The sequence below is a fragment of the Ovis aries genome, chromosome 3 (assembly GCF_016772045.2).
Source record: "Ovis aries strain OAR_USU_Benz2616 breed Rambouillet chromosome 3, ARS-UI_Ramb_v3.0, whole genome shotgun sequence".
Lineage (NCBI taxonomy): Eukaryota > Metazoa > Chordata > Mammalia > Artiodactyla > Bovidae > Ovis > Ovis aries.
In genome coordinates, this window is record NC_056056.1 from 80,660,720 (window position 1) to 80,684,839 (window position 24,120).

The 24,120-nt window shown below is 38.5% G+C and overlaps 1 protein-coding gene across 4 annotated transcripts in view; it reads left to right on the forward strand.

Annotated features, from left to right (window-relative positions):
- THADA (THADA armadillo repeat containing) overlaps nucleotides 1-24,120 on the forward strand; it is a 327,908-nt gene that overhangs the window by 7,206 nt on the left and 296,582 nt on the right. For all 4 annotated transcript variants that reach the window (XM_012172732.5, XM_042246242.2, XM_012172738.5 and 1 more), the window contains 11 exons: nucleotides 1,054-1,205; nucleotides 1,323-1,355; nucleotides 1,603-1,651; nucleotides 4,918-5,099; nucleotides 6,917-7,011; nucleotides 8,324-8,544; nucleotides 9,511-10,208; nucleotides 11,667-11,818; nucleotides 12,953-13,108; nucleotides 13,996-14,118; nucleotides 18,690-18,813. In XM_012172732.5, coding sequence (XP_012028122.3) covers nucleotides 1,054-1,205; nucleotides 1,323-1,355; nucleotides 1,603-1,651; nucleotides 4,918-5,099; nucleotides 6,917-7,011; nucleotides 8,324-8,544; nucleotides 9,511-10,208; nucleotides 11,667-11,818; nucleotides 12,953-13,108; nucleotides 13,996-14,118; nucleotides 18,690-18,813 — 1,985 coding nt within the window. The remainder of the gene's footprint in view (nucleotides 1-1,053; nucleotides 1,206-1,322; nucleotides 1,356-1,602; nucleotides 1,652-4,917; nucleotides 5,100-6,916; nucleotides 7,012-8,323; nucleotides 8,545-9,510; nucleotides 10,209-11,666; nucleotides 11,819-12,952; nucleotides 13,109-13,995; nucleotides 14,119-18,689; nucleotides 18,814-24,120) is intronic.

Genomic DNA, 24,120 nt, shown 5'->3' on the forward strand with positions numbered 1-24,120 from the left:
GCATCATCTTCCAGGATTTGAAATAGCTCAAATGGAATTCCATCACCTCCACTAGCTTTGTTGGTAGTGATGCTTTTTAATAGGTATTGCTAAATTGTAATCTTCAATATTCCTATTTCTCAATATTTTTTCCTTCCAGAAAAACTTTAGAATTGTTGAGTCAATATTTTTAAAAATGTTAATTTAGATTCACTGTGGTGAAATTGGCATTGTATTTAATTTATCCATTCAGTAGACTTTTACTGTTATCTACTATGTGTCAAGTATTCTTTTAGGCATTGGGGACACAGTGAATGAAACAGTCCAGAATGGAGGTTATTTCTAAGAGGAAGACAGGAGATAGAAAAATAAGCAAAATATATAGGAATTAGAGGGAATGAGTGCTATGGATAAAGAAATAAAGCAGAGAAGTAGGAAAGGGAGTACCAAGGATGGGGTGAGGGCTACAGTTTAAAATATAGTAGTCTTTTCAGATATCTTTGTTTAGTGTCATTGATCGGGTGATCTTTGAGACTGACCTGAAAGGGATGAGGAAATGATTAATGGGAAATAATATATGGGATATTTGAGAGAAGAGAACTCCAGGTGGAGGAAATGACAAGTACAAAGACTTTGGCATGTTGTTGGAGTGAAGGAAGGCTGTGTAGCTAGAGCTAAGTGAACAAGGATCAAGATGAACCAGAGAGATAATGGGGGGGCCATATTGTATAAAGTCTCAGAAGTCATTGTAAGCACTTCGACTACTGCATTCACTGAGAAGGACGTTGTAGGATGGTTTTAGGCAGAAAAATAAATGGTGTTTTAGTAATATCCGTCTGGCTGCTCTGTTGAGGTTAGTCCTTGGAAAGGGAGCGAAGCAGGTTGGAAACAGGAAGACCATAGGAGAGATGCTAGACCAAGGAGTTCCAATGATAGTGGTGTGAAGCTATTCTCTGACTGTATTTTGAAGATACAGTTCAGTATTTCTTCATTTGTAATATTCTCTTCTCTCCCAACATTTCCTTGAACATGCTGTAAGGTTGTCAAATTTTTAATATTTGTTTTTTTTTCTAGCTCACTAAATGGCCTACCTGAATTTTTTCTAATTGAGGCTACACAAAGTTTTACTTCTCGTCTTCAGGAAGAATTGAATACGAGTACTGATCTCTACTCTTACAGAAGAGTTATCGACAATATATCTTCCTGTATGGAAAACTTTGACTTGGGTAAGCTAGCTTTTTTCTAGTACTTTTTCTGGCTAACATCTGTCATTCCATCAGTGTTTTGAATGGTGTTAATTTTAGTTCTGAAACTCCTTACCAGTGTTAATTTTCTCCCCACAGGTAGATCAAGTGTTAATAATCTTCTTGAAAATGGTAAGTTCTATTTTATTTTATTCTGAGAGGTGACTGCTTGTATAAGTCATTTTGTAACTGATTCTTTTAAGTTTCTTGGCAGTAGGTGGAGTACTACCGATGATGAAGGTATATCACACTCCTTCCTTTTAAATTTCTACCTTTATGATATCGTTTTAGGTAGCAATGATTTGAAATATTTTCTTGTGCTGAAGTCAGAGTTCACAGTTTTAAATTCTGATTTTTTCCTATGTCCCTTTTGTTTCAGTGCTTCATTTTCTGCAGAAGAGTTTAATTGAAATCTCAGAAGAAAACAGGCAAGTGTTTCGTGTCTTCATGCTCGTGCCTGTGTGTACGTTATCTTTGTACGGGCTTCCCTGGGCTGAGTGGTAAAGAATCTGCTTGCAATGTGGGAGCCGCAGGAGACGTGGGTTCTATTCCTGGGTCGGGAAACCCCCCTGGAGGAGGGCATGGCAACCCACTCCAATAATCTTGCCTGGAGAATTCCATGGACAGAGGACCCTGGTGGGCTACATTCCATGGGGTCGCAAAGAGTCAGACATGACTGATGCGACTTAGCATGCACACACGCCTTGTCTTTGTACAAGGAAATTTTTAAGAAGGGTCCAGAGTGTACTTCTTTCCATCCCTCTCCATTAATATTAGATGTAATTATTTAAATTTATTTTTTGAAATTTGATATTTAATTTAAAAAAATCAAATAAGTTATGAGAATAACTGAGAAAGGGAAGAGTTCTTTTCTTTACCTGAGTGTTTCTTTTTCATAGCATCCTGTTGTTATTTCATGGATGACATATGCTCTGTTATCTCTCTGAGGATATTAATAGTAGAGTTCTTTTTTTAAAGTTTTCGTATCTTTACATAGGTCTGTGTTTCTTTCAAGCTGCTTATTTGTTTGCTGCTTTTGGTCAGTATGTTTGTTGCCAGAAGCTTTCCTTGGAAGTCTGGTAATCCTTGTCTGAGTGTTCATTTAAGACTGGGGCACTGAGACTTGATTTGAACCTCTGTACGTATGGATGGGGGCTTCCCTGGTGACTCAGACAGTAAAGAATCCACCTGCAGTGCGGAAGACCTGGGTTCTATCCCTGAGTTGGGAAAATCCCCTGGAGGAGGGCAGGGCAAGCCACTCCAGTATTCTTTTATTGGAGAATCCCCATGGACAGAGGAGCCTGGTGGGCTGCAGTCCATGGGGTTGCAAAGAGTTGGACATGACTGAATGACTAAGCACACACACACGTATGGATGGGGTTGATTGTAGGCCTTATTGAAGTCTGGTCTAGCTGGACTGTTTCTTTGGGGAACCCTTTGATGTCAGTATCTTTAGTTCTTTTTGCATGAGTAGTGGATTTGCCAAGGAAGAACCTTTTCAAACCACTGGCTTAATATTCTGGTTGCTGAGTGAGGGACTAAAGCTGAGATTTTGACATTTAGCATTTATTGTGCAGACATTTTCCTGATTCTCCTGCTTGCAATACGGTATCGTTGCCTTAACTTTGTGTGTTCTCTTCCTGTCCAGTCACTTGCTGTTTTACCTTCCCTAGAGGTAAAACCAAGGAATGTTTGCTAGCTGGGAGGTATGGCCCAGAGTTGGCATTCTTCTTCAGCAGACTTGTAACCACTCTTCCTGTTTTCATCCCTACATTTTCCTTCATGTCAAGGAGCACCTGGTGGCAACAATTTTTTAGCCCTTAGGGGCTGCAAATCAGGTTGCTCTGGGTGTGTTCTCTGACTTAGGATTCAGAATCATTCTTGATTCTGTTAAGTCAGTTATCACTCATCCATCTGCTATTAAAATTTTAGTACTGTCTTGTTGTCTGTTTGTTGCCCTTGTGTATTTATGTCTTTTAATGTTTTAAATCCCTTGGCTGTGGTTTAGGGAGGCTCTGAGGGGAGAATAAAAGTAACACCTGTGTGCCATCTTTAACCTAAGATCTCTTTTGCCTTACCAGGAGCTCCTTCTCATCCCCTTTTAGGCTTCTCTTTCTCTGCTCATCTTTTCAGTGTGAGTCCTGTCCTTTCCGTTCTGTTTGTTTTGACTGCTTTGGATTGTCCACTTCTTTGGTGTTAGCCACATCACTATACTTCGGATGCCCAGATTTATTGCTCCAAGTTAGATCTCTTGTGAGTGGTAGGCTTCTATAGTGGTTGTCTTCTGGACATCTCAACTTGAATGATTTACAGATTTGATGTATCCAAAAGCAAATTCACTGTCTTTATCTCTTCCCACAACCACTGGTAGCCTCTATTCTACTTTCTGTCTCTTTGAATTCTGGATACCTCAAATAAATGGAATACAGTATTTGTCTTTGTTTTTTTGTTTGACTTATTTATAATGTTTTAAAGGTTAATCTCTGTTGTAGTCTGTTTCAGAATTTCATTCCTTTTTATGGTGAAATCATATTCCATCTTATGCATAGACCATATTTTGTTTCTGCATTTACTTGTTGATAAACATTTGGATTGTGAATAATGTAAATAGTGTGAATAATGCTGCTATAAACATTGATACATAAATAACAGTTTGAGTCTCTACTTTCAGTTCTCTTGGCATATACTTAGAAGTAGAATTGCTGGATCGTATAAATATTGTATGTGTCACTGTTTGAGGAACCCCCAAACCGTTTTCCCTGATTTTTCTTTTAATATCACTCTTGCAGTCTGCTGTGTTGAGAATAGATTGCAAGTAGCAGGCATAGAAGCTGGGAGACTAGTTCAGAGACTCTGACAATAACAGTGAGGGAGAGATGAGAGTGGCTGGGAGTAGCAATGGAGGTGGTTGATAATGGATGTATTTTGAAGGTAAGAACCACAGGATTTTCTTACAGATAGGGTGAGTGGGAAAGGAGTCAAGGATAATTGCATTTTCTGTAGGATAGAGATTCTAGCAGGTGGAGCGAGTGTGGAATTACAGATAAGTTCATGTAGCTTGAAATGTTTGTCAGACATCCAGGTGAAGATAGTGAATAGAAAGTTGTACATACAAGTCTGGAATTAGGAAGAGAGGTCTGGGCTGGAGATGAAAATTGGGGAATTGTCAGCATATAGATTCTAATTTAAAGCTTATGAGCTAAATGAACTCAGCATCAAGGGAGTGAATTAGATGGACAGAAGAGGTAAGGACTGAGTTGTGGTGAAATCTAATGTAAGGGCATCAGGGAGAAGAGGATGAACTAGCCATGTTGTCTCAGAAGCATGAAAAAAGTGAAATAGGAGAAAATCTGAGAGCATTTTGGAAGTCAGGTCAAGGAAATGGCAAAGTTGGGGAGTATTCAGATTTAAAAATTGTGTCATTTATTCTTGATTTGCTATTTTTGCTCTCAAAAAGAAGAAATGAAGTTAGTCATTAGCTGAGAAAAAGGGAAAATTTTGAGCTAAGTTAAAAGAGTGTCAAAAGTTTGCAATAAATGTCTACATAATTGAATATTTCTGGGAATGGAAAAAAGGCATAGATGTTGATTATAATCTAAAATTGATTTTGGCTGTTTGATGAGGAACTATTTTGGTGAGAAAAGAGGTGACATTTTGACTTTTCTTTTGTAATAATGTCTTGTCTTTGTTGTAGAAAATTGGCTGGAAATCATATTGTTCAAACGCAGTTGATGAATGACTTGTTGGTGAGCATTAGAGTTTCAGTGATGTTAGTACAGAAAGTACAGGGTTTCCAGAGACTTCATTTGAAGAATTCTCCTATTTGGCAAAGTATGTGCGGACTGCTGAGTATGTTTACCAACTTTTTAAGTGATGGTAAGTATAAAGCATACAAATGATGATTATAATTGAGTGTTAATCTGTTTTCACTTCTAATGGTATGAGATATTCAATACTTACCTGTGATAATAGAACTTCCTTTCCCTCAGCCCCTCAAAGTGGGGAAAGATCCTGGATTATAAGGTTTTAATACCTTTTCTTTCAAAGATATCAGTTCAACTTATTGGGATAACACTGAAGGACTTTTCTAAATGTGTGTGTGTATGTCTGTGCGTATGTGCATGTGTGTATTGTATACAAAGCAGAAAACGTAACAACTTTAGTGTTGAAAAGCCACAGACTTTAAAAAGTGAAATAAAGTTCTTGAGGAATTTCCAAATTTGAAGGTAAGATCTGGAAAGTTTAGTGTAGCCCATGCATTTTTCCTTAGCAGCGGGTGCTTCCTTCAAATAATGCCCGTGGTCACTGTGGGGTCATTCTTCCTCCTTATGTCTCACGCTGATTCTGTCCATATGATCTGTACCACCAGGAAACCAAGTCGTTAATGAGAGAAAATGTTCTGTAACTCCCAGTGACTTGAGATGGGCATTAAGCATCAACGGCTGTTAACATTACAGAAGGAGACAACCAGATAACACGTGCCTCTTGCTTGGTGGTCTTGATTTTACCACTTGTAGTTTTTCCCAGAGGGATTGAACTTGAGATTGATCCGTCTCTCAGTCACCTGCCAGTTTGCAGGAATTACAGAGGACAGAAGAATGTGTTGAATTGCACTAGGGGTAAACAAACATCCAGATTGTGGGAAACTGTGCAGGTTAAAAGGCCAGAGTTCTTCAACAGAAATTATAACAAGAAAAGGGCGAAGGGGGCACCTGTAGATTAAAGGACATATCATATTTTTCAAATGGATGAAACATTTCTGCCTTTCTGCTTTGCCGTCTTCAGTATGTTGGCTTTCATCCCCGTATTTATTGTTTCATGGTTACTATATGACTGCTCTACCTCCAGACCTCTTGTCTGTATTCAGGGCAGGAAAGAGGACCAGTTACATCTTTACCTTTAATCTGAAAGAAAAAAAAATAGCCAAAAGATTTCTACTTATATTCCAGTAGCCTGAATCGTCCTCTGGTACCTTTAGTTGTAAGGAAGATTGAGGAAACAGGTAGCCTGTCTTTGCTTGGGCACATGGATGTCCCAATCAAAGTCAAAGTTAACAGCTGTTGGATGAAGGGCAGAATAAATTTTTGGAAGGTCGTTTATAGTAGCTATTCATAATTCTTACCCCGTGTTGAGTAATCCACTGTATTATTCTGTATACTTTCTTACAAACCAGAGGCTAATAGATAATGAAAAGAAGTACGCCAACAGTTTGGTTACATTGGGTACAGTGCCAGTGAGAGCAGAGTTTGTAATTAGTACCGATGTAGGTTCTTTACACAAGCCCTGAAATCAGTTTCAGGAAAAGTAATGTATATGGGAGTTGAGATGCACATGCAGCAGTGGAAGAGAGGGGCCAGGAGGTACTGCTGGGGCATGTGCTGGGAGGCAGCAGATGGAGAGGAAGCGAGAATGGATGTTTGGGTTGAGTATTTGTGTGCTGGGCATAAAAGCCTTTATGTTCATTATCTACTTCAACCTTACAATAGTTGTGTCAGATCGAGTTATTTTTTCCCCAATTTACAGAAGAGAAAACTGAGTCCCTGGGAAGTAAAATAACTTAACCTAGGCTTAACCTAGTAAGTGGTAAAGCTAGAAATTGCACCCAGTACTCTGGCCCCACAGCATGTGCTCTTTCTATTATACTACAGTATCTATCATTGTTTAATACATGCTTTCTGCTTTTTTGCAAATAGATGGTCTCTTACAGACAATTCAGAGTACATCTGGATTAGCTGTTATTCTTTTTATTAAGGCTATGTTTCATCCACCTGAAAAGATTCCTGATTTGGTAAGTGCATGTCCTGTTTACAATTGTACTTTGTTGATAGTTAAACATGTTTTAAAAATATTTATAAAGAGTGAATTAAAACATTTTTTTTTCATAGTCTTTCTGATAACCCTTTTCTCTTATAATGAGTGACAGTCTTTGACAGTCTTGGGACTTCCTTGGTAGTCCAGTGGTTCAGAGTCCACTTTGCAATACAGGGGACATAGGGTTAATCCCTGATTGGGGAACTAAAGATCCCATGTGCCGAGGAGCAGCCAAGCCCACACACTGCAACTACTGAGCCTCTGTGCCATAACTAGAGAGCCCATGAGCCTCAACAAAAGATCCTGCATGGTGCAACTAAGACCCAGCACAGCCACAAAAATAATAAAATAAGTGACAGTTTCAAAAATTTGGATAAAGCAGAAAGAAGGCAATAATAGTCACATGTAAATCCATCTCATGAAGATAATCATTGTCAACATTTTTGGGTGTATATCCTTGTTTTTCCCTAGCGTTGTTTTCAGTTCCATCTCTCAGTATCATAAAAGATATTTATAACATTAAAATTATACAGATGGAGAAGGAAATGGCAACCCACTACAGTATTCTTGCCTGAAAAAGTCCATGGACAGAGGAGCCTGGTGGGCTGCAGTCCATGGGGTCACATGACTGAGCACACGGGCGTGAGGAGGGTGGAGGGAGACGGGTTGGTAGCAATAAACTGGTGGAACTAGAAAAAAAAATTACATAGAGATTGATGTATAGGTATATTTGGCAATAACTTTTTGGTAAATATGTTATTTTTCTTAAGACTAACCCAGATATTGTACTAGAATCAGTTAGTTGTTCAGTGAATTTGATTATATGGACAGTGTAAGTTCATAATTTGGGCCATAATTCTTGGATTTAGTACTAGCAGTATTTTTTTCTTATTGAGGAAACTTATTTTAGTTCTTTACTAAGAGCAAAATTACTTTATGCAAAATAGATGTGTACTGCTTTATGAGCTCACAGAAAGTAGGATAAAGTTTAAAAATTCTGATTTCTCAAACCACCTCTAAAAAAAGCATTAGTTAGTACGCTTATCCACCTGCAGGGGGCAATGTGTTGTGCTCTCGCAGTACATTCAGACCAGCAAAATGGTCCATATACTTAGATTCAATTTTTTTTCCTTTTGATATAATAATTTTAACTCTTGTGGCTTTTTGCCTTTAGGTTCAGCTGTTTTTCCTAGGCTGTTTCAGGGGAAAGAGCATTTTGCATTTATGTTTTGAAGTATCTCTGGAAAGTTTCAGAGGCTCTGTATATCAGCTCTGTTGTATTTTTGCAGATAAGTAGTGTGCTTCTCCGTTCCGTGGACCCCACCAGCGCCCCCGAGTGGCTTTTGAGCTGCTGCAAGAGCCTTTGCTGTGCTGATGTCCCGCCGTCAGCTCTCCTCTTCCTGTGTCAGGGGACACTCACTATGTTGGACTGGCAGGAGGGGAGGATGGGCCCCAGTGGGGAGGCCCTGCTCTTGAATACTGTGCATGTTTTGTTCACCCTGAGTTCACAGTGAGTTTCGTCTCATGTTTTGCTTTGCTCGTCAGACGTTTATAAGATGGCAGCTAAGTTAGCTTGCTTAGTAGCTCAGTGAAAAGTGGTCAGGGTATTCTTAAATTAAAAGGGAGATATATGTAGAGAATGAAGTGGGTGTGAAAGTAGAACAGGAGAAGATGGGGTGATGGCGCAGAGAGAAATTTTAGTGCAGGTTAACTTGTGACAGTTTGTCAAGTTAATTTTAGCATTCAGTCTCTTATGTGAGCGTTTTTAAAAACCATAAATATTTGTATATGGATAGTGCTTTTGAGTTTATGAATAACATCAACATAGGTAGTTAATTGTGATCCTCACATGTCTGATAGATAGGATAGGATAGGAAACCCAATCTATTGAATGGGTAAAATGAAGCTTAGCAAAAGTAAATGCTTACCTAACAGCATATTACCTACAAGCACCCAAGCCAGAACTGTTATGAGGTCTCTGACTTCATTGGATTGTATTTTGTGTGTGTGTTTTAATGCAAGTTATGTACATTTTAAAGTCATTATAACAGCTTTATTGAGGTATAATTTACTTTCCATACAATTCACCTACTTAAATTGTGCAATTTCAGTTATTTTTCTTCAGTATGTTTATAGGGTTTTACAACTGTCACCACAATCAACTTTCATTTCCGCCCCCAGAGAAACCTGCTTCACTATAATATTCCCCCTCCCTGGCCCCTGAGTACATTTTTAAATACCTGTGAAACCATCACCACAATTAAAATAATGAACCAAGTTTCCTTAGGTGCTTTTTTGGATTAACTTTTACAAAATGGAAAGATTTGAGATTTGTTTTGGCTGTGTTTATTTTTGCTGTAAATATAATGATAATTCAATTTTATGATCATTCTTTATATTTTTAAGGTCTAAATGATTATAAAATTAGACTCCTTTTGTTTTTCAGTTTATACTAATGTGCCTCATTTTTCTTCAGGATCAAGGAGTCAACTCTGGAAATGTTTCTGTCTAGGATTTTGGCATCTTGGACTAATTCAGCTATACAAGTCCTTGACTCAAGTTCCCCAAGCCTAAAGGACAGCCTGAATGGGAATGCAGATGTGGTTAGGAGGCTTTTGGACTATGTCTATACCCACTGGGAACATCCACTGGATGCTTTGAGACACCAAACCAAAATCATATTCAGAAATATTCTCCAAATGCACCAGCTCACTGTAGAAGAGTCAGGTTCAGATTTGTCTGCTGATCGTTTCATTTTTGAACTGACCGAGAGTCTTCTGAGATTGGAATGGCATAGTAAAGGAAAGTACACATGCCTTGGTTGTTTAGTAGACTTCATAGGAATTGACCATATTTTGGCATTAGCTAAAACCATTCCATTGCAAGTCTTAGAGGTGATGGGGGACCAGTCTCTGGTGCCTTATGCAAGTGACCTCTTGGAAACCATGTTTAAAAATCATAAGAGTCGTTTGAAATCCCAGGCTGCCGACAGCACTTGGATTGACGAGTGGCACGAGACTTGGGTCTCCCCTCTTCTTTGTGTGCTGTGTGAAGGAAGTCTGGATCAGAAATCTTATGTGATTGATTATTACTTGCCAAAATTACTGAACTGCAACCCTGAGAGCTTAAGCTATATGGTAAAGATTCTTCAGACTTCTGCTGATGTTAAAACTGGTAAGAAAATGAATTTTTTTTTGTTTTAGTAATTTCTAGGTAAACTGCTTAAATAGAGGTACCTACCTGAGATGTTGGCCATATTCAAAATTTAATATTACCATGTAATATTAAATATGCAAATATGTAAATAGTAAAGGAGGGTATTAAAGATAGAAATTGTGTATTGAAATGAATGTTTCTATATCCAGCCAAATAGGTTTTTTGGCTAAAGTCATTTCTGCAAGCCAAAGATTGATTGCAGTTATGATTATGAGGTTTCCTTGATTACTAGGTTTTAATTCATTTTACCAAGTTTTTATTATTTGTTTTTCAGCCTGGAGTAGATGTTTGTGTGTTTTATATAATTTACTTATTCAGGTGGTTGAGATAGTAATTACAAATTGATGTAGGCAAGGTTAAAGATAGGTAAATTAGCAATAGTAAGTACTTGTCTCTAGGAAAGAGAGAAAAATTTAGAAGCATGACCTCAGGAAAAAACTCTCTCTGGTTGTTGAGAATAAGTGTAAACATCCCACTGGAATTCAGTAACTTTGAAGAAATCGTTGCATTAAAGCATAATTTAGTAATTAATGTATAAAACAATGATCCTGATCCATCATGTAAAGCATACATTTATTATATTCTGTTTAATGCAGGAGGAATAGGTACCCTCCATCACATTTTAAGGTTATTTCCAAATAAAAAGTTATTCTTTCAATCCTTCAAAGAATAACCATGAGATAGCTGGAAGATTTGATTCCTGTACATAGAAATGAGCCATTATTTATAATGTTTAACAATGATCCCTCTTCCATTTTTGAGAAGCCATCTAAAGCTGAGGATCCGTGAGTCTGTTCTGAAGCTAGACAGTCTTTATATTAAATCAGGGTCTCCTGTGAACCTAGAGCTCCCTGTCCTGTTAATAACAGCTGATGTCCTGGCCTGTGAAAGCGTCAGGGTCTTTGTGATTCCCTTTTATCTTCTTTACTAAGAAGACACAGTAACTCCAAGATATACAAGGAGGTTTGGTGTTTGGTTTTAGAGAAATAATGGTGTTTAGCCACAGAAGTGTTTTTCTTATTTTTGGCTGAAAATAATTTTATTTATTTTTATTGTTTTAAATATTTCTGATTAAATTAAACCTGATTTTTTTTTTTTCCTGATTGACTTGCTGGTTAATTTTTTAACTGTCACGGAAAAGGTAAAAAGATCAGCCAAAAATTATGATTTCTTGAAGTTAACAATAAGTGGATTCAGTTTACAGAAATCATTGACATAAGACCTATTAAATCCTTTTAAATAATGGTTTTATACTAGGAACATTAATTCATGTTAGAGTTTAGCTAAAAATACAATTTTTACTTCATGAAATAACAATGTTAATGGGAAACATGGGAATTGTTGAAGTTGTTAATAGCACAGTGGTGGTCTTTGTTGCTCTGTTTTTGAGACAACAGTAACCTTTTCCATCCTTAGGATCTTATGACAGCAGAGGGGCTCTGGGAGCTTTGATGGCTTGTCTAAGAACAGCTCGAGCTCATGGACATCTTCAGTCTGCAACTGATGCCTGGAGGGACCTTGTGTCCAGTGCAAGAATAAAGCAAGGCTTAATTCATCAGCACTGCCAAGTAAGTAAACAGTGTAATTGGGAATTCATACATGCAGTAGATCCCTGATACATTTATTCATCTATTAATAGCAGTGCAGTATGGAAGCCCCCAACATTATACCCACACTGTTTTAAGGGCTCCATAAGAAGGATGTGAAGCGTGTAGACATTGCACTTGGGCTACTTAAGGTTTAGTTTAGGGAATAAGGAAACCTTCATAAGATAACTGGAAAGTCTTTTAAAAGATAGCACAAGTATATCTTTATGCGTAAGAACTTGGAAAGCTTAGAAGAAGAGACTCGTCTGAGTGTAGGTGATGGTTGAGTAGGAAAGTGATTCAAGGCAAGGAAACCCTGGTGCCCACTCAAACTGGAAGGACACAAGTAAACACGGGCTGGAGGGGGACTAAGGACATTGTTTGGCGAGAATGGAGTCCTTTGTCCATTCTATGGACGCATCCATTACTAGGCTGAAGACTTCAGGTTTTATCCAGTTGGTAACTGGGAGCCAGAGTCACTCCTCTTTTAGCCAGGAAAGTGGCATGAATGGAAACAGAGATGAATTTTCAGAGTGGGAGCAAAAAGAACCCAGGAGACCAGTGAGAAGTTCATGGCAGTAATTGGAGAGTGAGGTGATGTGGTCCTGGGCAGAATGGTCACTGAGGAAAAGGAATGTAGTTAAACATTACTGTGGAATAGGAATCGTTAAGATTTTTAACTTTTGTAAATACTCAGTTTGTACATTTAATGACATAATTTTATAAGAAGTAATCACAGGATCTTTGGGATTATAGGACCTTTCTGAAATACATATATGTACACTGAGATTTATCTTTCTTTTCTGCCTTTGATACCTTGTGTAGATAATTAAACATGTTAGGTGGTTTAGACTTTGCTTATATGTCTTTGGGGCTTCCATAGTGGCTCAGATGGTAAAAAATCTGCCTGCAATTCAGGAGACCCAGGTTTGATCCCTGGGTTGGGAAGATCTCCTGGAGAAGGAAATAGCTACCCACTCCACTATTCTCGCCTGAGAAAGTCCATGGGCAGAGGAGCCTGGCAGGCTAGAGTGCACAGGGTTGCATACAGTTGGACATACTGAGCAACTAACACATCATTGAAAAATGCACATCTTATTCTTTGGTGTATTTTAGGTACGCATTGATACGTTAGGCTTGCTTTGTGAAAGTAATCGAAGCACAGAAATCGTTTCCACAGAAGAAATGCAGTGGATCCAGTTCTTTATCACATACAATCTTAACAGTCAGTCTCCAGGAGTGCGACAACAGATTTGTTCTCTTCTTAAAAAGGTAAAATTTCTCTTCAGAAAGTGTAGGAAAGTGGTAAACTTTGCCCTGAAAATGATTTTTCAGAAGAGCCCAGATTTGGGGAGAGTGTGGGAAGAAGGGTCGTGGAATTGGACTGCCAAAGCTCTTTGTGGCACTTCTGTGAATTGCTTGTTCTGTGATCCGATTGAGTTTACATTTGGGCTTCAGAGTGAAAAAAGTCCATTCACTTTGGTGTAATAAATCAATCTTGAGCTCTTTTTTTGAAAGGGGGGAAAAAAATCTAGCACTGGAGTTTTCAGTGTGCAAGGTATTTTTTTAAAGTACTGTAAAAAAATATATTTTTTGGCCGTACCTCATGGCATTTGGGGTTTTTGTTCCCTGATCAGGGATCAAACCTGTGCCCCTTGCAGTGAAAGCATGGAGTCTTAACTCTGGGGCCACCGGGAAGTCCAGGGTGTGAGGTATTTTAGGAAAACTTTAGTAAGAAGGGGAAGGATGGCCTTGTATTTCTATCGTTTCTATAAGTGCCTGTAGCAGTGGTCTTTATTGACTCATTCAGTTTAAATTGATCACCTGAAGTGTTTCGGAGGTAAAGAGTTGGTAGAGAATAGGCGTGAGTAACCCTAATCACCGTTAGGTTCACATTGACCTAAGGGAGATCGGAGAATTGTGGTTTGGTAACTGTGTATTCTGATCTGCAGTAATACTTGAGTTTTTGGTTTTATAAATGTAAATGTTGATTTTCTGTCAGAAAGAAACACTATGGTAAATACCAAGCGTTTGAAGACCAGTTCTCTCCTTGCCTGAAGTTTTAGTCTGAAAAATTTAGAAAGTTCTTCCTTTGCCTTTCAAGCTGGTATTTCAGCTTAATGTGGCTCACATACACTTCGTTTTTCTTTTTCTCAAAGTTGTTTTGTAGGATACAGGAAAGCTCTCAGGTACTTTATAAACTGGAGCAAAGTAAATCCAAGCATGAACCAGGGAATGAGTCCACCAGACAACACCCTTCTGTTTCTTTACAGCAGTATAAGGTAGGTGATTTCCAGACATACAGATCTTTAAGACACCTGAAACAATTTTGCATCTACGTTAAAGAGAAATAATACTCGTGCGTGCTCTGCTCTTTCCCCTCAAGCTGGGTTTCACATATTCCTTCTGGTGTTTTGTTACTTCTCTTAAGATAGCCTGAGTTGTGGAACCAGTGCGGGACTTGAAGTCTGTTACAGAATAACATTAATGGGCTAGCCTTGATGTTTTACAGCTTATGTGAGCCAGATAAATTTAGTACTTTAATAAAAGGTAATTGCTGCCCCGACTCCTCCACCGGCTCCCCAAGGAAGAGGACTGTTGTGTCTGGACCTTTTGCCCCTATCGTCTTAACGTGAAAGTGGCTTGACGTTTGTGATTCCTGACCCATGGTCCAGTTACTGGGGTTCTTCTCTATGCTGTTTGGAAGTGGGCCTGCAGAGTAGGACTGGATTTTAGGGCACTGGAGTTAATGGCCTGGATGGAACCCCAGATATAGCAGCTGTAGTCTGGGCCAAGGTTCAGTTTCTGTCCATCAGAACAGAATGGACTTTTCACTGGTTTCTTATGCCAGATCTGTCCTCTCAGAAGCAGATGCATATTTTCTTGTAAGACCCAGATAGGGGACAGAGCTCGCCTGTTTTATTTCATTTAGGGAAACAGGTATAATAAATGATATAGTGGGACCATGACATAGTCACTCATCTGTTTAAGGTTAAACATTATCTAAAGAATACAGAGGTTGAAATTAGCTTCATCTTTGTAAAATCTGAGCAACAAAACATAAGAAAGTCATAATCTGAACTTGAAGGGTATAAATTGACTCAATTCTGCCGCTGACCACTTGGCTTACCTTAGTGAGTCTATAAGTGGGATGAATAACCTCTCTAAAAAGGTTGGTTTTGAGGATTAAACAGGAATGCTATCTGTAAACTCTAATCACTCTGAAAAACTTTGCTGGGCATCAGTAAAAGTAACTATAGTTTGTACTGAGTATTTACTGTGTGTGTGGAGCAGTCATTTTTTAGTCCTTCAGAAGCACATCTCTTTTGCTTCTTTTTGCAAGGAATAAAATGACATTTGTGAAATATCAATTAGGTACTTAGAAACACAAAACCAATTTTGTGGATGACATTCTGAATTTTTGTGTATGTGCACAAAACTTTTGTGCTTTTGAAAACTAGTCCTTCAAAGTCTTGATCTGAGTCAGTCTCCTAGTTCTGATATTTTCTCCTTTCGGTAGGTAGACTCTTGTGGCTTTTGAAGGTTGCAGCTTTGGAGCTGTGTTATGATCATTGTTAGAATAGTGGGTGTCGTGTGCAGTATCTGGTAGACTCTGTGCTAATCAACAAACTAATTGCTGTGGGAGAAGAGGAGGCTATGAGTTGGAAAAAGTGTCTTCTAGTCTAGTGAAGAAGGTTATTTCATACCTAAATAATAGCTAGTGTACTTAAAAATACATTAGCTATAGCAGTGGTCCCCCAACCTTTTGGGTATACAGTCCCTATGTTTTTGGTACCAGGGTCTGGTTTTGTGGAAGACAGTTTTTCCATGGACTGGGGTGGCAGTGGGGGATGGTTTCAGGGTAATTCAAGTGTATTACATTTATTGTGCAGTTTATTTCTATTATGATTACTTTGTGATGTATAATGAAATAATTATAAGCTCACAAGAATGCAGAATCAGTGGGAGCCCTAAGCTTGTTTTCCTGAGCTCAGGCAGTACTGCGAGTGATGGGGAGTGGCTGTAAATACAGGTGAAGTTTCCGCTGCCCAACTCCTGCTGTGTAGCCCAGTTTCAAACAGGCCACAGACTGTTACTGGTCTGTGACCTAGTGGTTGGGGATCTCTGAGCTAGAGTACTTTAAGGTATAAAATGCTTTATATCAGTGTTCTCATTTATTCTTTAACGGTAAATCTGTGAGAGAGGAATTATTATTATTGTTACTTACCAAGTGAGATAAGTGAAGCTTGGAAAAGTTGAATCAGCAAACTATCCAAGTTTCCTTAGCCCAGAAGTGGTAGAGCCAGACTCGAATCCAGATCTGCTCTGGATAACCAGATCAGAATAGCTTTCCCCTTAGTACCAGCTTGAGTGAAGGCTTGGAAGTAAGGGAGTGCAGAGAGAATTTGGGGAATGGTGAATTCACTAGTATGAGTGATGCATAAGATACCTGAGGGACCGAGGAATTGAATAATGGGAGATGAGTTGGAAAATCAAGTTGGGAATTAATAGTAGAGAGTTTTGAATGCTAGGCCAAGGTATCTGGAAGCCTGGCCAGAAGTCTTTTCTAGTGGGAAAAGACTAGAGCATATACTGAGCCCTTACTGCGTGTGTAGCAGACTCTTTGCGGGACTAGGGACAAAGAAGTCCATAGACTGTCATTCCTGCCTCCATTGTGGTTACAGTCTGGGTGAGGGAAAGAAGAACTATTTCTAAAAATGTAATTGCCACTGCAATTAGGATAATTCCTAAAGGATGAACTTGTTGTTCTTGAATGTGGATACTATGCTACTCATTTACAATTGAAACTAGTTTATTGGATTTCAAAGGAATAAAGTCGTTAGGGCCTACGGGATAAATCCCCAAGGTTGTTTATCCTTGACTGAATGCAGGGATCCTGTCTAAAGACAGGGACTGGGGCTGCTTATATGCAGATGAGCTATATGTTGTCGGAGCATAGCAATATATGAGAGTCTTGAGGATAACAGCTTTTCTTCATAAGTTTTTTCTTTGGCCTTATGTAAAAGTTATAATTATTTGTTTTAATTAGAGGAAGAAGATTTATCTTGGATGAAGTATTTCCCACATTGCTTTTTTTTAAAATTGCATTTTTACTAAAAGTTTTCATTTTTGATCAGTTGTATAAACAGAAAGGCAGAGTAACAATCTCAAAGGTGCAGATAAAAGACAGTAAAATAGTTGGGTCTTTGTTTTGAATTGTGTCTTTATAGTCAGATATCAAGTACTTAGTTATCAAATTTATCAAGTAATATATATTGGATATTTCTTTGGTCATTTTAAAACTTTAAAAAGTATACATACTTTTGATGCTTGAATGCTTCTGGTGAAGAAAATCAGTATTCATACAGTTTAAACACAAGTCAAGGCAGAATGGATCATGTTTTCACCAAAAAAAAAGGTTTTTTCAATCTGGACTGTAGTTAGAATTGTACTTTTTGTTGTTGTTTTTAACTTAAAAAAAATCAGGTATAATTGATGTATTACATTAGTTTCAGGTCTATAATACAGTCATTCATTATTTGTGTGTATTGGGACATGATTATCACACTAAGTCTAGTTAACATTTTTCACTATATAAAATTATACAAAGTTTTTTTCTTAGCAGCTTCCAAATATATAATAGAGTATTATATATTGTAACTATAGTCACCGTATTGTACATAACATCCCACGACCTATTTATTTTATAACTTGAAGCTTGTACCATTTTTTCAACGCCTCCCCCCTCCACCTTTGGAATCTGTTCTCTGTATTGCTTGGTGTTTTTGTTTTGCTTTTTACAATTAATTTATTCTTATTCTATAAGCAGTGAGATCATTTGTCTTTTTCTGTCTGACTGACTTATCTGTTTATCCATCCATAGATACTTAGGTTGTTTCTGTATCATGGCTACTGTAAACAGTGCTGCGGTGAATGTGGGCGTACACAGTATCTTTTTAATGAATGTTTCCGTTTTCTTCTGTACTCCTTGTTAACTCTGTAAAGATCGGATTCATGGAAGTCATGAGCCCATGGTCAAGGGTGCCAATCTGAATCGTCGAGCAAAGTGAACATCTAGTATTGCTTAAAAAATTTTTTTCTCTCTAAAGCAGAAAAAAAAAAAATTCACCCTGTAGAATGATACTAGTGGTACTTTCAAGATAACCTGTTATTCAGTTCAGTTCAGTCACTCAGTCGTGGCAGACTCTTTACGACTCCATGGATTGCAGCATGCCATGCCTCCCTGTCCATCACCAACTCCTGGAGTTTACCCAAACTCATGTCCATTGAGTCGGTGATGCCATCCAGCCATCTCATCCTCTGTCGTCCCCTTCTTCTCCCACCTTCAATCTTTCCCAGCATCAGGGTCTTTTCAAATAAGTCAGTTCTTTGTGTCAGGTGGCCAAAGTATTGGAGTTTCAGCTTCAGCATCAGTCCTTCCAATGAACACCCAGGACTGATCTTTAGGATGGACTGGTTGGATCTCCTTGCAGTCCAAGGCACTCTCAAGAGTCTTCTCCAACACCGCAGTTCAAAAGCATCAATTCTTCGGTGCTCAGCTTTCTTCACAGTCCAACTCTCACATCCATACATGACCACTGGAAAAACCATAGCCTTGACTAGACGGACCTTTGTTGGCAAAGTAACGCCTCTGCTTTTTAATATGCTGTCTAGGTTGTTCATAACTTTCCTTCCAAGGAGTAAGCGTCTTTTAATTTCATGGCTGCAGTCACCATCTGCACTGATTTTGGAGCCCCCCCAAAATAAAGTCTGCCACTGTTTCTATTGTTTCTCCACCTATTGTAAGTTAGCACAATTATGTTTACTGTAAATTTTTTTTTTTTTTTTTTAGAATTTCATGTCATCTATTTGCAATAGTCTTTTTGAAGCACTGTTTCCTGGCTCTTCCTACCCAACTAGATTTTCAGCTTTAACCATTTTAGGCTCAATAGCTGAAGTTTTTCCTGTGCCAGAAGGTAAGTGTTCAGTTGTGTTTGGGGAAAGTGTTTTCTTGCAAAGCATACTTTGTCAACATTTTGCTTTACTTGAAGTTTCAGGTTGGTTGTCTTTTGTTTAGATTCTTATGGGAGGTGTTAGTCTCATTAAGGGGCTTCCCTGGTGGCTCAGTGGTAAAGAATCTGCCTGCCAATGCAGGAGACGCAGATTTGATCCCTAGATTGAAAAGATCCCCTGGAGAAGGAAACTGCTCCAATATTCTTGCCTGGGAAATCCCATGAACAGAGGAGCCTAGTGGGTTACAGTCCATGGGGTCACAAAAGGATCAGACACGACTTAGCAACTGAACAAGTCTCATTATATAATTCTTACTTGGAGATAATTCAGTTTGCCAGTAAAGGGCATACGGGAGAGAAACTTTTTAGTGATTGTTACTTGCAGACCTGAAACTGCAGCTTTCATGGATTATGCTTATTATGAGAAGACTTGCTAACATCATCCCACTAATTTATGCGTTGCTGTTTTAGGATAGTGCCCAATCTGTTATCTTAAGTTTAAGCAATTAAAATAATAACAGTTTCTTTTATGTATAACATTCCTCAGTGAGTCTCTGTGGTTAAAATGTGGTTCCCCTTATATGCTATCTGTTTCATTCATCTCAATCTGGTTTTGAAAAGTCAACATAAGGATGTCATTTCCACGCATTCTGGTTTAATCGTACCCTTTGTTTCTCCTACTGTGAAGTACTCAAGAAGATGAATATTTAACTTCCCTCTTCGAGTTGTTTCATTTTCATTTTGACAGGAGATTTTTATCCCCATAAACGAGTGTGTCTGTGTTTTAACGATGATTTCTTGTTTGTGCGCGGTCTTCCGTGACTGTAGACAAACAGGAAAAGGTCCTGCTCTTTTGGAGGGAATGGCCAAAGGACCAGATGCTATAGATGGATTTTTTTTTTTTTTCTGTTTAAATTTTTAGGCAAAGTATAATTATTTGGCAGGGAGACAGTTAATTTGCTGTTAATATAGCTTGCTTCATTTGAAAAAAAAAAACCCATTTCTTTCAAGTTTTCGTTTTGAAAATGTTGGAATTAACAGCAAAGTTTCAAGAATAGTTCAGCCATGTCCTCTCTACTTAGATTCATAAGTTGCTATTTTGTCAAATTTGCTTTACCTCACTGTTCTTTAAATTTTCTAACTATAACACAATGACCAAATTCCAGAATTAATGTTGATATGATGCTGTTATCTAATATACAGTTCTTATTCAGATTGTACCAGTGGTCCTAATAAGTGGCTTTTTATAGAAATTTTTTTCCCCCCACAATCCAGGAACTAATCCAAAATCACACAGTGCAATTCATTGTTGTGCTCTTTCAGTTTGGAAATGTTCTTATTTCATGACATTAACGTTTTGGAAGAATGTATTTCGGTTTGGGCTGTTTTAGTGTTTTCTTATGACTTGATTCAGGTTGTGCATTTTTGGCAGGAAAATGCATAGGTGGTATAGTGTGTTTCTCAAGGCATGATAACAGGAGATGCATGATGTTGGTTTGTCCCATTATTCATGATGATAAATTTGATCTCTTGATTAAGCTAAGTGTAGTAAACCGAAAAATGACCTCCAAAAGAGACCCACACCAAATCCTTAGAATTCATGAGAATGTGAACCTTACTTAGAAAAGGGATTTTTGTAGATATGATTAAAGATCTTAAATTAAGATAATCTTGGATTATCTGGATGGGCTTTAATGCCACTGCAAGTGGTATTGTAAGAGTGAGGCAGAGGGCAATGTGACAGAAAGAAAAGGAGTCGTCGTGACGGTGGAGGTGGAGATTGGAGTGCTGGGGCTGTAAGCTGGGGGATGCTGGCAGCCACCAGAAACTGGAAGAGACAGGAATGAATTCTCCCTTAGAGCCTTGAGAGTGATCATGGCCCTGTAGACACCTTCATTTTAGACTTCCGGCCTCCAGAGCTGTGAGAAGATAGATTGCTATGGTTTTAAGCCACCAAGGTCATGGTGATTTGTTATGACATCCACAGTAAATAAAGTCAGGAGTACCCATCAGGTTATGGAATTTCAGTGGCGCTACAACTGAATTTAGCAATGAAGTTTTACCTGAGAATGACTGATTATCCATTTACCAAAAAGTTTTCTGTACGTCTACTGTATTTATAGTTATACCTAGGTATATGGGAAATATCTAGGCTGAATTATACTGCTAATTTTTCATTTGAGAGAATAGTTTAACATATTCAAATGTGCTTTAAAAGTGAAAAACCTGTGTCATCTTTGTAATGATTGAATCACATATAGTTAGACAGTGACTGATAGCACAGTAATGGTGTTAAAGAGCCGAGAGGTAATGCCAACAGAGCAAACCATACTGTACCCACTAACTGTGAAGGAGGATAAAGAAACATGATTGGGGGCTTCCCTGCTGGTCCAGGGGTTAAGAGTTCACCTTCCAATGTAAAGTACAAGGGTTTGATCCCCAGTTGGGGAACTGAGATCCCATATGCCCAAGGGCAACTAAGCCTGCATACTGCAACAAAGATCCAACATAGCCAAATAAATAAATATTTTCAAAAAAGAAAGAAAAGAAGCATGACTAAAAAATACAGGATGGGAAATGTAAATTCATTCTTCATCTCTATCTCAAAAATATTAATGTAGGTTTTTGTATCATTTTATAGAAAGATTATGATTTGAGATTAGTTAAAATGGGCTGGAAGAAGCACAAGCTGGAATCAAGATTGCCAGGAGAAATATCAATAACCTCAGATATGCAGATGACACCACCCTTATGGCAAAAAATGAAGAGGAACTAAAAAGCCTCTTGATGAAAGTGATGGAGGAGATTAAAAAGTTGGCTTAAAGCTCAACATTCAGAAAACAAAGATCATGGCATCTGGTCCCATAACTTCATGGGAAATAGATGGGGAAACAGTGGAAACAGTGTGAGACTTTGTTTTTTTGGGGCTCCAAAATCACTGCAGATGGTGATTGCAGCCATGAAATTAAAAGACACTCCTTGGAAGGAAAGTTATGAACAACCTAGATAGCATATTCAAAAGCAGAGACATTACTTTGCCAACAAAGGTCCGTCTAGTCAAGGCTATGGTTTTTCCAGTGGTCATGTATGGATGTGAGAGTTGGACTGTGAAGAAAGCTGAGCACCGAAGAATTGATGCTTTTGAACTGTGGTGTTGGAGAAGACTCTTGAGAGTCCCTTGGACTGCACAGAGATCCATCTAGTCCATCCTAAAGGAGATCAGTTCTGGGTGTTCATTGGAAGGACTGATGCTGAAGCTGAAACTCCAATACTTTGGCCGCCTCATGCGAAGAGTTGACTCATTGGAAAAGACTCTGATGCTGGGAGGGATTGAGGGCAGGAGGAGAAGGGGATGACAGAGGATGAGATGGCTGGATGGCATCACTGACTCGATGGACCTGAGTTTGGGTGAATTCTGGGAGTTGGTGATGGACAGGGAGGCCTGGCGTGCTGCGATTTAGGGGGTTGCAAAGAGTCGGACATGACTGAGCGACTGAACTGAACTGAACTGATACTTGATACTGGAATAGGATTTTGATACATATATTTTCATTACTCCTCTTTTCCCTGAGGATTTAGTTAGCATTGTTCCACTGTCTTCTATCACTACACATGCCTGTGGCAAAGAATGAAGCCAGCCTGATTTTTTTCTCACTTTGTAGATGAATTGAACTTTTTACCTGAATGACAAAAAGATTCCTTCTTTATTGTTGATGCCCAGGAATGCTATTAAGATATGTCATTATTTTGATTATTCTGTGTCTGTTCACCTAAAGCATGGTAGGACTTTGGATTCTAGGATAAGAAGGCTTACGAAGGGTTTTTTAAAAAGATGGATTCTTAAATTATTTGTACTTGGTTAGTTGAAAAATCACTTAGTTATCTTTTATATAATATATAACTTTTTGAAAGAGAATAAAATAGGTTTAAACAAATTAAAAAAATATTTATTTCCTTTCGTTTGTCCCTAGGTACTTTTTTGATTTCCTCTTTGATTTCCTGAGTGAGCCGTTGGCCGTTTAGTATCATATGGTTTAGCCTCCATGTGCTTGAATTTTGCAGGTTTTTTCTAATAGTTGATTTCTAGCCTCATTATATTGTGGTCAGAAAAGATGCTTGATACAATTCAGTTTTCTTAAATTTACTGAGGCTTGCTTTACGGTCCAGCATATGATTTATCCTGGAGAATGTTCCATGTGCACTTGAAAAACATGTGTATTCTGCTTCTTTTAGAGAGAATGCTCTTTAAATAACAGTTAAGAACATCTGGTCTAATGTATCATTTAAAGCCTGTGTTTCCTTCCTGATTTTCTGTCTGGACAGTCCGCTGTTGATGTAAGTGGGATGTTAAAGTCTTCCATTGTTGTGTTACTGTCAGTTTCTCCTTCTATGTTAACATTTGCCTTATATATCAAGGTGCTCCTATATTGGGTGCGTATATATTTATACGGAGAAGGCAATGGCACCCCACTCCAGTACTCTTGCCTGGAAAATCCCATGGATGGAGGAGCCTGGTGAGCTGCAGTCCATGGGGTTGCTAAGAGTCGGACACGACTGAGTGACTTCACTTTCACTTTTCACTTTCATGCATTGGAGAAGGAAATGGCAACCCACTCCAGTGTTCTTGCCTGGAGAATCCCAGGGACGGGGGAGCCTGGTGGGCTGCCATCTATGGGGTTGCACAGAGTTGGACACGACTGAAGTGACGCAGCAGCAGCAGCAGCAGCATATATTTATAACTGTTAAATCTCCTTCTTGAATTGACCCTTTGATCATCATATAGGGTCATTCTTTGCCTCTTATAACAGTCTATATTTTAAAGTCTATTTGTCGGATGCTAGTATTGCTGCTCAGTCTTTCTTTTGATTTCCATTGGCATGGAATAGCTTTCTCTGTCCCCTCATTTTCAGTCCTTATGTGTCTCTGGATCTGTATGAGTCTCTTGTAGGCAGCATATATCTGGGTTCTGTTTTTGTATCCATTCAGCCAGTTTATGTCTTTTGGTTGAGGCATTTAGATGAAGGTAATTATCAGTATGTATGTTCGTTTTGTCATTTTATTAATTGTTTTGGATTTGTTTTTGTGGGTCTTTTCTCCCCGTTTTGTTTTTATGATAAAACTTTCAATAAAAACCCCTCAGAAAGTAGGCAGAGAGGGAGCATGTCTCAACATAATGCAGGCCACGTACAACAGATGTATGTATGCTAACACCATACTCAGTGGCGAGATGCATGAAGCATTGCCTCTGAGGTCAGAAACGAGAGAAGGGTG